Raw genomic sequence first — 17,353 nt, forward strand, 5'->3', positions numbered from 1 at the left:
CTGTTTGTCACAAAAACACATTTTATATACAAGTAAATACCCGACAAACTATTTTAGCGATGATAGAAAAAGACTATCGTTTCAATCTGCAGTAATTTATATATTTATTTCTAATGTCTCTTTTGTATCAAAGGAAGTTGGTTAAAAAAAACCTTTTTTAACCAACCAATGAAGGGAATAGGTTATCTTTAAACATCTGTTCCTTCTCATCTTTTCACTTATTCTAAAATCCTTTTTGGTCATTTCAAATCAGGTTGCTTATATTTTCATTAAATCGCTGTTCCTTTCCTTTCATATTTTTTTTATTGTGCTGCTTCGATGCCATCATTTACTCAGTGAGCAACTAGATTTATTTAAATTATATTTTTTATTCATATGTTATGCTATGTACTGTTCCATATATACAGTTAAGTCCACACATTTATGTATTTTGCCTCTGTACACCAACACAGTGGATTTTAAATCAGTCAATGTGTGATTGAAGTGGAAACTTTCAGCTTGAATTCAAGGGGTTTAACTAAAGTATTTCATTAACTGTGTAGAAATTACAGACATTTTTTAATACAAAGTCCCAACTCAACATGTTACTGAACAATTAATGGACAATTAATTGGCACGCAGTTTCATGGTCAGGTGAGGCCTCTTCTCTTGTTACTCCATGACAGATTAAGCAAGTAAATGATCTGGAAGTTATTTTAAGTGAACTTGCATTTGGTCTCTTTTCACTGGAATGCTCAATATGAGGGCCAACGAAATGTCTATATAAGTGAGGAAGGCCATCGCTCATCGCTAGGTTAAAAAACAAAATAAACCAATTAAAGATTGCAAAAACTGTGGACTACAAGTATGTAGTGACTGAAATGCCTGAAAAGCCACCACAGAAGTTGTCCTTCTATAGTCGAGATGACAGAAAACATCTGAAAAAGATTAACTTGTACCCGAATGATGGGAAAGAAAAGTATGGAGAACGAGAGACACAGCTCATGATCCAAAGCACACCACATCATCTGTCAAACATAGTCGAGGAGATGTTTTGGCATGGGCATGAATGGCTGCCAGTGGAAACAGATCACTGCCATCTACTGATGATGTGACTGCTGTGAGACTCAGCAGGATGAATTCTTGAGTGTACAGGGCTCTACTCTGTGCTCAGAGTCAGAGAAATGAGGTGAGCTTAACAGTGCAAATGGATGAGAGTTTCTCAAGGGAAAGCAAAGGGATACTCTTCAATGGCCAAGTGAGTCATCTGATCTCAACCCAACAGAGCATGCTTTTAGTTATTAAATACAATAGTGAATGCAGAGAGACCCACAAACAATCCACGGCTTCTAGACTTTAGGGAGTCACTGACTGCAAAGGATTTTTATGCAAGTATTAATAACAACCCAAAAATTATGTCAGTTTATCCGATTAAATATAAAGAAATAGTTGTTTTACATGTGTGCAGCAGCTTTAGGCCAGCTAAAGCAGCTTAAACGGGTATCAGCTGAGCCATCATCTGACCTGGTCTGGAGATCAGCGACTATCTTTGTGGCCAGACTGGAATAATGCTACACTAAAATATTTTATATCATTTTGTATAATGTACAACATCCACTTCTTTTATTGCAATGTACTGATACACTGCTACGTAGATAACTTAAAGCATTAATGCCACAGACTTTGGCTCAGTGAAAGAGAATAAAACTATCATCAAAAATGCTTTGCATGACATATTTTTATGTGCTTATGTTTGTGAAAGTGATACTAAAAAACAACAACATTAAAACAAAACCTTCTCAGCAAAATACTACTTACAGACTCTGCTGTGCGCCTGTTAGGCTTTACTGTGCTCCCTGTTTGGGGGATTTTTAGCCTTTATTGACACAGAAAAGCTCAGAAAGAGAACAAGGGGGAAGTCACGCAGCAAATGGCCTCGGGGAGGATTCAAACCCAGGCCTCTGTGACAGCCTTAGAGTGTACCTTAGAGCTTGTTTAACCTGGTGAACTATACGAGTGCCCCGGTGCTCTTACTGTTAATTCCAGTTGCTTTGAAAGTTGGATACACAATTTCTGTTTACTCCCAAGACTGACTGAAGTTTAATGCATGCACAGAGCCCTTCACTTCTTCCATCACGTACACACTGAAATCTTGTCTGTCCTGTAATTAAGTTGTAAATGTAGTGTGATTTCTTTCTGCTTCATGAAAATTGTGCTGATTTTGGAAGGAAAAAATCTAAACGCATTTCTGTGAGTTTGCAAAGTACATGGCTTTTGAACATTCACTTGTAAGAGCTGTTATGAGATGATGCAGACCTTGCGTGGCAGGGTGATGAACCAAAATATGCCGTGAAATGTTAACAACGAAATCTGTGCCCGCGATTTAACGAAAAAGGCTGAAAAAAGTCATCTTTTCACACACACAAGCCTGAACTGAAGGCACAAAAAGATGTAATTTGCAAGAACTTTGGTTCATTAGACTTAAAGACTGAAGCCAACTCTGCATGCTCACTATTAGTTCAGGATTATTCTCAAAGCAGTCTATTAGTCATTCAAAAGGAAGACTACTGAGGGCCACTGGACTGTGAAATTGTTGTCTTTGCAGTCTCAAACCTTTATAGAAGTGCTTTTATGTGCTTGATATGAATACAAACTCTGTTACAGCCTACAAACTTAAACAATAGCAGTAAACAAAATGCATTCACTGCAACTTATTACATGAAGTTAACTCCATTAATAAGGTCAAACTTCTTCAGTGCACCTCTGCTTTTCATTACTGCAAAGCTCCCATACCCTGAAAATACATTTTTATGTATCGTTTTTTACATAAACTTTTTTTTTAAACATAAATTTAACAGACTTTAATGTTAGTTTCACTACAGTTTTTTGTTTTGTTTTTTTTTTGGTACCATGCTTGTATACGTGACTTGAATTTAACACTCTGTGGCTTGTACTCAAGGTCAAGATCAGAGGTCAAGTTTTCTGAAAATCTCGTAAACACAATAAATCAAGAAAGATGCTATCTAAGATTTTCTAATGTATACAATAGATGCATCTACTAGAAGGCTGAGGGGTAGCCAGTATTTTTAACATGTGTGAATGTAGAGACATCACAGGTAAGTGGTGCGGGCCCAAACCTCGAGCGTGTTAGTGATTTTCACTCATAGTTTACAAGCTGTTTTTTTAATCTCTTAATGTGTTTCAGTGCAAATCCACTCAGCTGCATTTCTGTCAGCTGTTTACATCTGTTTGGTTCCCTTCGACTTTGCCGGATTCACTGATAATCCTTTCTAGATACACTCTTACTGGCCACTTCATTAGTTACACCTTGCTAGCACTGTTTTGGACCCCTTCAGAACTGCCTTAAATCTTTGTGCAAATTTAACAAGGCGCTCAGAAGATTTCTGAGATTTTGGTCCATACTGATGTGATAGCGTCACACAGTTACTGCAGATTTATCGGCTGAACAGCTATATTTTCAGTTTTGGGACCATTCTCTGTAAACCCCGCAGACCCTTGACCCTTGAGCAGTCTGTGAAATACTCAGACCAGACCGTCTGGCACCAACAATCATTCTACATTTGACGTCAATTAAAGCGCCTAATAAAGGCGATGATACCTAAAGAACTGGCCAGTGAGTGTGTGAGTATATACTTACTGGTATTCCCTTTGCTGTGAATAATGCTGGTCACGGCGCTCCAGGCTCTGCTCCAGTAAGGCACGATTCTCCCTCAGAAGACTCTGATTCTGCTCTGCTAAGTGTCGATTCTCTTCCTCCATGTTCCCCTTCAGCTGGGTCAACAACTGTACACAAGACCATAAATGCGATCAAGAATAAATAGCTTGACAAGAACAGAATATACTATTTGTTCTGCAAAAGTAAGGATGCCTAATGATTTAAACTATGGGTTATTTTTCCGAGAGGATGTGTGAGTCAGAGAAAAAAGACCTGCAGACAGAAAGGTACGGACAGTGCTTTGTTAGTCATACGGTTCATAAACACAGTGAAACTGACAAAATGCATCTAACTATATCATTAAAAATTAAACGCATTTTCATAGCTTATCGTTTTAATGCATGTATAAAATTCTTACAATGTCTCTGCCAGGACTTTTGTGTTGAAATCTGGTAGCTTACAATGAATGAAAGAACTCCTACAAACCGCCATTAACCAAAACAAAGGTGTGTCATCCAAATGCAGGTCTGAACTTTGTAATTAATAATTAATAACTTTACTATCATGCCAGACTCTCTCTACATAACAGCCTGCCAGTCCCAGTTGCTGTTGCAGCAGCCAAATCTGAACAGAGTCAGCAGAATAGTCAAAAAGCACAATCCCACTCCCTTTAGTGCCAGAGTGAGTGCACACCGTGGGCCTGATTTTATCAATTAACAAGATTTTACATTGTAGGAATAAAAAAATAATAATGTCAAGACTGTCACTCTCATCAGTTTGACTACTGAGCATACCTTTGCCAAGCTTATCCCTTATTAAGATTAGCAGAAAGGCTGATTTACCCGTGTGAGAAAAAAATAGAGGATAAGACAATAACGATAATGATTATCTGCCTTACTGCAACTGTGCACAAGATTTCTGTTATTTCCAGTTTAGTTTATTTGGACTATATTATAGTTTTAATACAAATATGTCTTCACAATGGGGTACATATCTACTGGCAAGATAAAAAGAATATTCTAAAGAAAATTCTTACACCGTGTCATCATTTAACTAAAACTACACCAAAATGCCGAAGCTGTGCATGAAAAATAAGTACACGGCTACTGCTTCCATAGGAATGCAGGGAAAGACATCAGCAATGATCGAAGAGAATCAACTGTCGGTCGATCTGTCAATCTGTGATGGGTTATGAGGCCATTGACACACAACAAGTCCCTTATTCTATAGTTAAAAGAGTATTCACAAATCTTCCCAGGAGTGAACAATCCAGCAAAGTCACCCCAAGATCAGGTAATGCGATGCTCACTGAAACTACAAAAACCCCTCAGAGGTTCATGACAGCACAATTAGAAAAAGACTGAATAATTATTTGAAAGTGTCACCGGGGAAAAACACTTTCTATCTAAAAAAAAAAAGATGGCAGCACGACTCAGGTTTGCAGAGTTGCATCTGAACAAACGTCTGGAGCATGTTTGAGGAGACATTTGTCCGCAACACCAAAAAACCAAACACATCATATCAGCACAAACACCTCATACCCACTGTTAAGCACAGTGGTAGAGGAGTGATGATTTGGTCTCGTTATGCAGCCACAGTACCGGGGCGCCTCGCAAACTCTTCTACAGCCCAATGTGAGGCCTTCTTTCCAACAGCTAGAGCTTGGAGCAAATTGGGTAATGCAGCAGGATAATGATCCCAAGCACAGCAGCTAATCTACAACAGAATGGCCGAAGAATAAAATAATCGAGGCGTCGCAATGGCCCAGCCAAAGTCTAGGCCTCGATCTGACTGAAATCCTGTGGTGGTAAACAATTACTTCACTTATTCCTGCTAAAGGTGATTTCACAAGCTACTGAATCATAGGGTGTACTTGGTTTTTCACACACTGCTTCTTCATTTTGGCTTAGCTTTTGTTAAATAAATATAGTAACAATGGCATCTGTGCCATAGTGATTAGATTGAAATCATTTTGGAACCTGATAAAAAGGAGATTATTTTTTTATGTCCTGATATGTAAAACCTTGAAAGAAGGTATACTTTATTTTTTTTACCATGTCTGATATATTCTCTGGCATGTATTATATATCTCTGTGTCAGCAAGGATAAATTATTTAATTAAGTATTTTGAAAAACATTTCCAGCGTTTTGAAAAGATCAGTATAGTAACAGTACGATGCCACCAGAATAAAGATGTACCGGAAGGTAACAGGTGAGTGTTTTTCAGTCTTACAGAATTCAGCACTGAGTGCTCTGAATCAATGAAAAAAGGCGATGAAGAACCTTTTGTAAGAGCGTGGGTGTGGGTCAGCTGCCCCCCTTGAACTTCTATAAAACCTGCTGCTGTTGGACCCATTTGGACATAAAAGCACATAAAAAACACAAAACATATCTGCAGGGAACTCTATACAAAGCAAGGATTTATCTGAATAGCAGTTAACGTTACTGAATGTCAGCTAAAAAAAGAGATTTGATGATCCCGTAGTGACTGAATTGTCATGTCACTGGTCTCAAAAAATTGGTAAATAATAATTGCTTAACTGCTTCACATCTTCACCCTATAAGATGACTCAAGAGGTCAGAGCTTTTCATTATCAACTGACTGAAAGGCAAATAACCACAAGAATCACCAGAAGAAGAAAGGAAATTACAACAGCTGCTCTGTGGAGCTGTCTACACAAAAAACGAGCATTAGTTAAGAAATCTAGTTAAGTGAAGATATTAAGCTTAGAAATTCACAAAGAATGCTTTTAAACCACGTTATTAAATCCTACACTCTCAAACACTTATAACTATTAAGATCACAAAAAAATTAATAATAAGGTATGGACACACATTTAGTGGGCACCTCTTATAATTTCCTATTTGTGAATCTGTTTCCAATTATTTCGTTCTCATAACCCCAGTCCTGTTCAGTCAAGGCCCATTAGTTAGCACAGCTGCTGCAACAAGTTAATTGTGGGTCCACAGACTCCAGGATGAACTTTGTTAACTTTTCTCTCCATATTATAGTGTAATGAGAAGACTGGACTTCTACTTCCCAGCATACAAACCTATCAACCTACTGTGGGGGGCAGAACAGGCCTTGAGTAGATAATGACATGATTTAGGAAGATAAAATCCTCACAATGATTATATAAAGAGTGTCATTTGTGTGTGTTAATGCATTCATTTGTCATTTATGATAGGAAGCTCGCTTTCACTCACACAAACAATCTTCAAATCCAGGAAGCCTCAAAAAACCCTCTTTACTGTACTGCACATTGCAAAACTCTTGAGTCACGCCTCAGTTTTTTTATATTTTCTTTGCAAGGAGCCAAAATTTCTTGTAATTTTTTAAAGTGGTCTTGAGCAATACTTCTTTAGGCTTTCAGAAGGTCTGTTTTTCACTTAGTTTTAATCCAGTCCTTGTACCTGATCATTTTCAGAGGACTGTTTTTTGTTTTTGTTGTTTTTTTGTAGAACCACTTAATTCTAACCATCATCATTCAAACATAACAAATGCACCTAGCAGTTTTGTGTCCACATATAACAGACAACTTAACAAAGAACCAATTTTGGATTGTAATTTTAGGCAATTTGCTACTAGCGGTGTGCTGCAAAAAGCACATAATTTGTTCCCATTTCTTTAGTTGAATCTATGAAAAATGTCAAAGATAACACAGACTGACAGGCACAAAATAGCATATTTGCACCAACAAGGTGATTCCCAAAGAGCTGTTAGCTCAAAACGTGACACGTCTGGCGTTGTGTGCACTGTGTCCTTAAATAATTTGAGGAAAATGGACAAGTGGAGGACAAAAGAAGACGTGTCAGGCCTGAAATAAACGTATCTACATCTGAAAGTCATGTCCTTGAGAAAAAGGAAAAAATCCACCATGACACAGGACCGGAGAGGTGTATCTGTTGATCCATTTACTGTTCACTGAAGCTCCATCAGAATCCTACAGACTCTGTAGGATTGCCTAAAGTAGATGGAGCTTTGTGGGCATTTATGCAAGGGGAAAAGCAGTGTTGACTTCATTAATTGCTTAACCAGTTAGCCCTGACATGAAGTCAAATTACTCTGTAGCGAGCTTTTATTCTCTTCAGACACGTGAGCTGTCATCCACAAATCAAGACCCTGAGCTGCATGGCTTTTCAAACCTTTTTTTTAAAGTGTGTATGAATGCATTAGCCTAAATACTCATGTGGGATATACTCTGTAATCAGTGAAGTCTAACGAAATATAGCAACCTGCAACCTTGTAAGATTGAAAGTTTTAATTCTTGTAGAGAACTGGTTTCCAGTAGTTCAGTTCCTTGTAATTGTTAGTCTGCTTGCCTGTTGGTTACATTTGGACTTGTGCTACAGTCAGCAGATTTCAGTTCGTGTGGATAGAGAAATGACTTTTATTTTTGTTGCACACAAGGACAAGAGTGTGATGGTAAAGTGGAAACTGTATCCAGGACAGAAACAACTGCACTATAGTGCTAACACAACTTCAGCTCTTTGCAAACACCTGCACAGACAGCATGCTAACGCTAAGCTAGCCAAGAACCCAGAGTGATGTTAAAGCTGATTGAATGCTGACCCCACCCAGCAGCCAGAGCCTGAACTTCAACAGTCAGGTTGCAGCCTCCGTTTCTACCTGTTCATGTTTCTACAGTAGAACCACTGTGGCGATCGCTTTAAAGCCTCTTTGTGCTAATTTTCATCTTTGTTTTGTGCTGTCGGCTTTGTGTTCATACCTAAATACTATGAAAAAGACCATATGTGTGTCCTCATTAGGATAGTGATTTGTGTTGGTTTGTGGGGCTTTAGCTTCGGGTTTATATTGTTAACTGGGAATTATGAGACAATGCATTTCAGGTCATTTTATTGAAAAATGCGAAAGTAATGTAAAGTGTAGCAAATGACTTTCTCCTGGGAATATTTAAGTAACAGTGAATTACTTTTAAGAGTTCTGTGTAATACATTATATGTGTAATACACATATGTACACATAAAGTACATACACATATGTATGTGTAATACGCATGCGTAATGAAAATACCCCCAACATAAACAAACATTTGATGACACAGTATGCAATTAATTTGCACACATTCAGTGTCTTTAATGCTGTTTAGCAATAACGGTTAATCTCAGAGCAGAACCAATGAGAATCAATAAGGAATCAAATCGATAAGTTGTACTGATAATGGAATCAGAATCTCTAAACTCCCATCCCTAGCAGTTAGATGAGTTATCACACACTGACAGCATATTCAGTGTTTTTGTCCACAGCAGGCAGCAAATTTGGCTTGATTGTTATTACATATTTATATGGGGGAACCTACTGTATCCTGTGGCCACCAGCATCTTAGCACCTGAACTGTTGGAGCGATCGGTCATGAAAATGATTCAATTTAAAGAGCAAAAGCCTCCCAACACAAAGTCTGAAACTCATTAACACATTATTGCTTTTTATTTCTTGTATGTTCTAATCTTTAATCTTTGTTGGCTGGGTGGAGTTACTTCACTCTTAACTACCCATTACTTCCCATAAACTCACATGAAAAGCAATATAACCCACTGAACCATTAATTTACTGGTATGTGGATTTTGTAGCTGTTGACTTGTATGCAACCTTCATGCTAAGCTAAGCTTATCTGATTATTTGTGGTCCCTTTCACCTCCAGCGCCGACCTGCCGTCTATCTTTTCCTCATCATTTGGCTCTCTCTCCTCTTACTTTCTGCCTACCTCTCAGCATTGCATTGTCTGCAGAGGTGTGGCTGCGACTGGTCTCACCTGGCTCAATCATCAATCACTCTCCTTCTGCATTTAAACCCCTCTCTATCCAACCAGTCTCGCCAGATCGTTCTGCTGGCTGAGTGGTATTATTGTTCAAGCTCTCTAGTGTTTACTCGCTGTAGTCTCCTGAAGATTTCCAGTGTGTTTTTTTCCGTTTGGGATGACCCGTGGTTTTTCTCCCTCTGCTTCAGCAAGATCTCCTCCTGTGCACCACCACCGACCCTGTCTACATTTACTTATGTTTGCAATTCCCCACCTGCTGCCTCTCCTTCCCACAGACCCCCCTCTTGGCCCCTCAATTGAGTTTCTGTTTGCAGTTTCTTGAACTTGTCAATAAATCATTTAAGCAGATCCAGGAGTTGTCCTCCATTTTTGAGCAGTAACTTTAACACCCAACATTATATTTAGATGAAGTAGTTTTTCATGAGGTTCCCTCTTTTAAGACTCAAGGTTTTGTCAAAGAAAAGAAACTGAATAGTCGGCACCTGTCTGCTCTCCTCAAACTATTTTGTGTATTTCTACACATCTCCATATTGACAGACCAAACGTCCTCTAGCAGCGTTTAAAGCAGCAGGTGATTCAGGAGCGGTTTCATGAGCAGCTGGATGAAGCAGCAGGACAAAACATCTGCTGGCTGACTTTTTAAGCCTTTTATAGTGAGACAGTTTGCACCAATTTTATCCCTCAAACAATTTTAACAATACTCAGTGATGGCTTGACAGCACTGCGCAGAAGGATAAAGCTGTTTAGAAGGCAAAAGATGCCCCTGCTTTTTATTAGCTACTTGGTATTCATTTACTGTTTGGACCAATGTATCACTTTTGTCTGACATGTCAAGCTGAAATTAGCTTTGAATCATGTATTAGAAATCAGTCAGCCGTTGTTCCCCACTGATGATATGAGACATGCTCAACCCAGACCTGAACTATGTAAAATGCTCTCTAAAACCTGCAGTGAATTCCTAATAAATGTTGTTTAATTGCTCAGTGATGCTTTAGATGCATTTCTTTTATTTCAAGAGTGTAATGTCTCCACTGTGAAGCACTTAATCCTATTTTGCATAGAGGTCACCAGTATCTACTGTGTGCTGGTGTGTGTGTGTGGATGCATTTCTGTGTATCCGCTCATACCTGGTACTGGCTGGTAAGCCGAGCGTTGCTGAGGTCCAGGCTTTGGTGTGTTTCCTTCAGGGCACTGAGCTCGCCCTCCAGCCGAGTCCTCTCCAGCTGGGAGGCGTTCAGCTCTGCCCTCAGCACCGAGCCCTGAGCCAGCAGCTCCGCCTGTGACGCCAACCACTCCTTCTGGTGGGCCTGCAGCCTGCAACATCGACACGCACGGCCACTGTTATGCGCTCTCGTAAAGTGCTTTGTGTCACTGTTTACTCTCTGATTGAAGATCACTGTGTTATTATCCAACACAAGGAGTCTACACAAAGCCAGACAACAACAAACAGATATTATCTCGGACAAAATGTTTAAAGAGCAAATTCATTCGGCGTTGTTTGAAAAAGGAGTAATCATCTCGGTATCATTCTGTAATGAGGACGGAAAAACTGCAATAAGATGAAAACATCACTGATAGGAAAATTATACAATATTCACATAATAATTTTGGAGGTAAGTATTTTATATACATTAAAACAAATCAGTCACAGTCATATTAAAGTAGAAACTTCAAGTTCAGTTTCAAACTTTTTATATTACACACACTTTATTAGGTACACTTTGCTGATACTATGTTGGACCCTGTTTTGCCTCCAGAACTGCTTTAATTTTTAATCGCATGGATTCAACAAGGTGCTGGAAATATTCCTCAGAGATTCTGGTCCATATTGATATGATAGCATCACACAGTTTGTCTGCTGCACATCCCATTCCACTACACCCAAAAGTTCTTCTGTTTGGCCAAATGAATAAATGATAAAGGGTGGACATGGTCAGTGTAACTCTCAGGTAGGCTGTTGTTTTTAAAAAAAAATGCTCAGTTGGTGTTAAGAAGACGAAATACATTTATGCTGTTCATGCCATTTTCTGACCCTCCCATCCACGTGCTGGATCAGAAATCCAGACTCATGGAGGTCACATTTTTCCAACCTTCTGTTGTCCAATTCTGGCGAGCCTATGCAAATTGTAGCCTCAGTTTCCTGTTCTTACACGAGATCCCACTGACAGGAGAGGGTTCTAGTGTAGTCTTCCGTTTTTATAGCCCATCACTCAAAAATGCTCTTCTATATACCTTGGTTGTGATCAGTCATTATTGGAGAAACTGTTGTCTTCCTAATTAGCTCATTCTCCTCTGACCTTTAGCGTCAACAACATATTTTCACCTTGAACCTAGAACCGCTGCTCACTGGATATTTTCTCTTTTTCTGACCTTTATACAACCCTAAAAGCATGACAGACCGGTCCACCATGTTTTCAACGTGATTTCACGCTTGTGTCTCTCCAAAGCGTGAAATGGATGCAGGCATTGTGTAAGCTGCAGTACCAGCAGAGGGAGATATTTTATTTCAACCCAACGTGAAAATAATCGCAGGAAAGCATTTAGACAGACATTACTAACACATTTACATGGAAAAACATATCAGCCACCTAGCGTAATCATTTCTGGCCTAGAAACACACTGGAATGTACTTCATACTTTGATTACTTAAATCAATTATCTCCACCTGCTGGTACTACAACTTCTGCACGCGTATCCATTTCATGCTGTGATATCAGGTTGCTTTATTCACCCTGGAGACGGCTTTGTTGTCAAATCTGTTTGTCTGATTCTGATATATTCTGATATACTCCAACAAAATGCCATGTTCAAAGTCACATAAATCACCATTCTTCCTTATCTGCTGCTCAGTTTGAACTTCAGAAAGTAGTCTCGACCTTCTGAAGTTCAAATGCACTGACTTGCTGACATGATTCGATCAGTTTTTAACAAGTAGTTGAACAACTGTACCTAATAAAACGACCAGAGAATACAGTTCAGAAGCCAAATATAATTCAACTGCAAATAGAGAAAACAAAAGTGCTCACATTGGACAGTTTGACTACAGGAAAGGCACACATGGCTAAATTCCACATTGGGGATGTTCTGGTTTTTGCGCTGCTGGCCAGTCATTAATTCCACCTGTGCTTTCCCCACTGTGACAATTCAAAATATTTACAGTGTAAAAAGGTGTTTCGAGACTCTGGAAATGAGTTGTTGGCCACTTAAGGGCAGAAGAAATAAGTTATGTTAGGTAAATACAACACTGGCATTTTAAAGCCACTTGTTAACTAACCACAACCATGGAGCAACGTTATTCTTCATTTAAACTTGTTCCTGTCCATCCGAGGAACTTTCCCTCTCTTTGAATTGTTATAACAACTCCTGGTTGGAATGTCTGATTCTTCAGTTCTAATATGTTTACCAGCTAGTCGCTAACCTCGCCCGCCTGCAGTTTGGCTTCCTACTGAGCAGGTAGTGTACAATGTTTTCGAGAGATGTGCTTTCTGTTACAAATACCTGCTATTGCTGAAAAAAAAAAGACAATAAGAGAGCTGAGGCTGAACCAAAACAGAAAGACAGCCAGACAAGTAAACAATGAGCTGAAACTCACTTTAGAGCAGCAGAATCTGCAGGATCATCACTACATCTGATTCATCCCATCATTTAATATATTCCTCAAAATATAGGTCATAGCCACTGTCAAGAAATTACTCAAACAACTGAAATAAATTGCTACATTACACACAAGTCTAATTTTAATCTATTTAATATCGTATTTTTTGTGTTTTGTACAGTATTTTTAGTTAAATGCTGTCTAAAAACCACCAAAGGAGGTTTTTTTGTTTCCCTGCCTTGGCAGCCACGTGTTTGCAACAAGCAGTCAGTAATCAATTGCATCAAAAAGATGATGATGGTTGATTAACTAATTATGTCACACAAGTATCTTATGATTGTGGCCATTATTATCATACTGTATATCAATCAGTCACTAAGAGAAAATATAATGAGAACCGTTCAAAATGGTCTCGAACTTCAGTAAGCCTGATCTGCAGCTTCGAAAGACACAAAATGTTTATAACGAAGGAAATGGTTTATTAAAAGGCTGCTTTTTATAAATTCCTCTTGCGTCTCTGCTTTTAGAAAGAAACCTTGAAAAAAATTATTATTATCTCTTTTTCTTGTCTTTCTTTTTTTTTGCACTATAACTTCGTTTTTTCGTGCTCAGCCCAGAGGATTTAGATCTGGAACAAAAATGCATTCTGCGCGTTATATAGTACATTTGCATTCAAATTGATTCTTGTATTGCTCGCTGTGCTTCATATAGAGACATTACTGCTGCTGCTGCTCCTCGTATTCAAATGAACACGAGTGCTGTGAAAGGATGATCAGATCCCTGACTGGATTTGTTACCTGTCATTGTCTTCTTTCAGCCTCTCCAGCTCTCGTTCTCTCTCCAGCCTCCTCTGGGCCTCCGTTTCCATCTTCTCTCTTTCCGTCTTCATCTCCCGCTCTCTCTCCTCCAGCTGGGTTTTGCCATCCAAGAGCTCCTTGTACCTTAACGTTTCAAGCACAGGATTTACCTCCAACAAAAGATCATGTGTCTTTCATAGATGTTTTTGTGCATATTTAATTTTGGGGGAGATTTAAAAGAAGTCCCTTCAAACACGGAAAATATGTCACAAATCTTCAAAGTGAAGATTTCATGTCTTTAGGTCCGTGAGTGTTTGTACCTGCCCTCCAGCTCTCGATGCTGGGCCTCCAGGCTGCGATTGTTGTTCCTCAGTTGAGAGTGCTTTTCCACCAGCTCCTCCAGCTCCACCTCCTGACGCTGCTGCAACGCCGTCATCCTTTCGTGGTCCCGCCTCAGAGCGTCCATTCTGGCCACGGACTCCTCTCGCTCCCGCGCCCACACCTTTGACTCGGCCTCTAAGGTGGCACACCGCGCCTCACTCTCACTGCAACGCGCAAGCAGCGCTGCATGCTGGGAGCTCAGTGACGCTTGCTCCACCTATGTTTGTGTGTATGTGTGTGTATGTGACAGAAAACAGAGAGACCATGTCTGTAATTTTAGCAATTTCAAAAGGTTGAGCTGAAAGCCAACAAGCTTGAAAGTTAGTTTATTAACCTTTTGCCATGGGTCTAAACAAGATATTATGTGTGCAGCACTGGGCCCTTAAAGAAATGGTTTGACATTTTGGTAGTTTCCACTTTCTTGCTGAGTTTTATAAATAGACTGATACCAAGTATAAAGCCAGAGCAATCACAAGCCAGTCAGCAGGATGAATTAAAAACACTCCGATCGGCCTCTGTTGTCTAAAAAACGGTGGATCATTTCCTGTATCCTCCATTGGATGAGATCATCAATCTGATAAAAACGGATCACAGAATCTGTTTAACTACCCGTTTCTTCACTGGAATATTTTCTCCATCTCTTATGAAGACATTCATCACAGCTGTCCTTTCTCTCTGAGCAACAAATTCCAATAAGAACAGTTTACAATAAATTTATGTCAGACAACGAGGCATTATGATCCCAAACCGGACAGTCTGACATAAAGGATACTTAGTAAGCTTTAAAAAAACTGGTAGGTGTAGTTTTTGTCCTTTGGAGAGGGCCAGATGGGCTGTTTCTTCTAGTTTTCTGCTCTTAAGCCAGTGCTAATCTACCTGGCTTCTGGCGCCAGACACAGACATGACACTGGCACTGAGCCTGTCATCTTACTCCCTACATTAGAGCAAATACAAATATGAAATAATGTCCAATAATGTAACAGGTCCCTGCGCACTTTACGTCAAAATTCATTGCACAAAGACTGAATGTGTTTCACTTTAGGAAGACAAAAGGTTTAAAAACACGGTGCACTTTTGAACAAATCAACTTCAGCCATAACCACACTCTGTGTCTGTGTGTTAGGTCACCTGTAGTTGTGTGTTGAGCGTCTGCAGTCTGGTGCAGGAGTCCTGCAGGCTGAGGGAGTTCCGACGCAGAGCCTCCAGCTGCTCCTCAAGGTGCTTACAAGCCTCCTGGGACTGAGACAATCTCGTCAGCAAAGCCTCATGCTCTGCAGCCGCCACCGCTTTCTGAGGGGGAGAAAAATCTCTTCTTTCATTTTTATAATGCGTCACACACTGTGCTACATTTGGCTCTGGAAACATCCATAATATTTGAACATGGGCAGACTCTGCCGCTGACCTTTTAAAGTGCTCTCAGTCAGGTAGCATCTTTATGCGACATTTGTGTCACTCTATAAACACAGAGATGAAATTCCTCCTGTGTCTGACATAAATGTTAAAAATTATATTTCATTAGTTCACATCTGTTGTTTACGCGAGATTTCTGTCAGTGCAATCTTTCCACATGCTTTAATGGTCCAATCAGAAAATCTGCGTATTTATTGATGACACATGATTCGGTGCAATCTGCTCTGATAAATAAAGGAATGTGTTGATTTGGCACAGAGGCGGGTAGTTTAGAAATGAAAAGAAAACCACCTTATAAATTGCTGAGGGTGTAAAATCTGGTGTATTTCCCAAAATTAAAATTAACTTGCTGCAAACAACAAGTCAGCTGTACTCCCCCTACGCTGCGATTTTATTTGAACATTTTATTTGCAAGTACTGGAAGAGCGACAACACATTTCATGTGTGCATCGTCTAGAGAGTCTAGAGCTCAGTTTTGGTGTGGGGTTGTTCTTTTTTCCCCCACTGTGGAGTCTTCATGTACTGCTGACTGACTCATAGTGCTACACAGGGGATTTCTACTTTTTATTACAGTCACTTTTAGATTTTTCTCCTACTTCATCATCCTAGCTCTCTCCCTTCTGATGTCAGTGGCACAAAATAACTACACTCACTGGTCACTTTATTAGGTACACCTTGTTAGCACTGATTTAGACCCCTTTTTGCCTTCACTGCTTCCTTAATTCTTTGTTACACAGATTAAACAAGGTGCTGGAAACATTTCTATGAGATTTTGGTCCAAACTCGAATGATACACTTACACACGGTTGCTGCAGATTTCGCTAATTCTACCAAAAGGTTCTCTGCTGGATTGAGATATGGTGACAGTACAGTGAACTCAGTCATGTTCAAGAAACCAGTTTGAGATGATCTGAGCTTTGTGACATGGTCCGTTATTCTCCTGGAAACAGCCATGAGGAGATGAGTGCACTATCATGATGAAGGAATGGACATGGTCAGCAATAATACTCAGATAGGAGTACTAAGGAGTTCAAAGTCTGGCAAGAAAATACCCTCTCACATCACATCCAGCCTGAACACAAGGAAGGATGGATCCATGCTTTCATTTCATTTTAGCCTAATTCTAACCCTACCTTCCAAATGTTGGAGAACAAATCTGACACTCATCAGATGAAACAGCATTTTTTTCATTTCTATCATCAAATTTTGGTGAGCCTGTGTGAACTGTTGCCTCTGTTTCCTGTTCTTCAATGACAGGAGCGGCACGCCGTGTGGTCTTGTGCTGCTGTAACCCATCTGCTTTAAGGTTGCACCTTCAGCGATGCTTTTCTGCATACCTTGGTTGTAACATTTGATTATTTGTGTTACGGTTGGCTTCCTATCAGCTAGAAGCAGTCTGGCTGTTCTCCTCTGACCTCTGGCAGCAGCGAGGTATTTTCTCCCAGAGAACTGCTGCTCACACGCTTCTTATTTCCTGTTTGTTTTCCTTGCCTGTTTGTCTTGTTTCTATTTGTGTGCGCCAGACATGGATTGTTATCTCCTGTTCTCCCAATCAGTGTGCAGATTGGTGGTTCATTTACCCATCATCCTGCAGTTCAGGCCAACTCCACCACAGAGCTATTGTGGTAATTACATCAGGCCTTCATCTTCAGTTTAGCTTTTGTTCCCTGTGTTCGTTTACCAACTTCTCACCATTCAGCTTGGGCCAGCTTTCATTCTACAGCTACAGCCACCC

General features: G+C 39.8%; 1 protein-coding gene across 1 annotated transcript in view; it reads right to left on the reverse strand.

The window, feature by feature from the left end:
• ccdc88b (coiled-coil domain containing 88B) overlaps positions 1-17,353 on the reverse strand; it is a 57,662-nt gene that overhangs the window by 9,073 nt on the left and 31,236 nt on the right. The window contains exons 21-25 of the mRNA XM_005467538.4: positions 15,337-15,498; positions 14,148-14,425; positions 13,828-13,971; positions 10,563-10,749; positions 3,638-3,783 (exon numbers count right to left, since the gene is read on the reverse strand). Of these exons, the coding sequence (XP_005467595.2) occupies positions 3,638-3,783; positions 10,563-10,749; positions 13,828-13,971; positions 14,148-14,425; positions 15,337-15,498 (917 nt within the window). The remainder of the gene's footprint in view (positions 1-3,637; positions 3,784-10,562; positions 10,750-13,827; positions 13,972-14,147; positions 14,426-15,336; positions 15,499-17,353) is intronic.

Source organism: Oreochromis niloticus, linkage group LG2 (genome assembly GCF_001858045.2).
Source record: "Oreochromis niloticus isolate F11D_XX linkage group LG2, O_niloticus_UMD_NMBU, whole genome shotgun sequence".
Taxonomy (NCBI): domain Eukaryota; kingdom Metazoa; phylum Chordata; class Actinopteri; order Cichliformes; family Cichlidae; genus Oreochromis; species Oreochromis niloticus.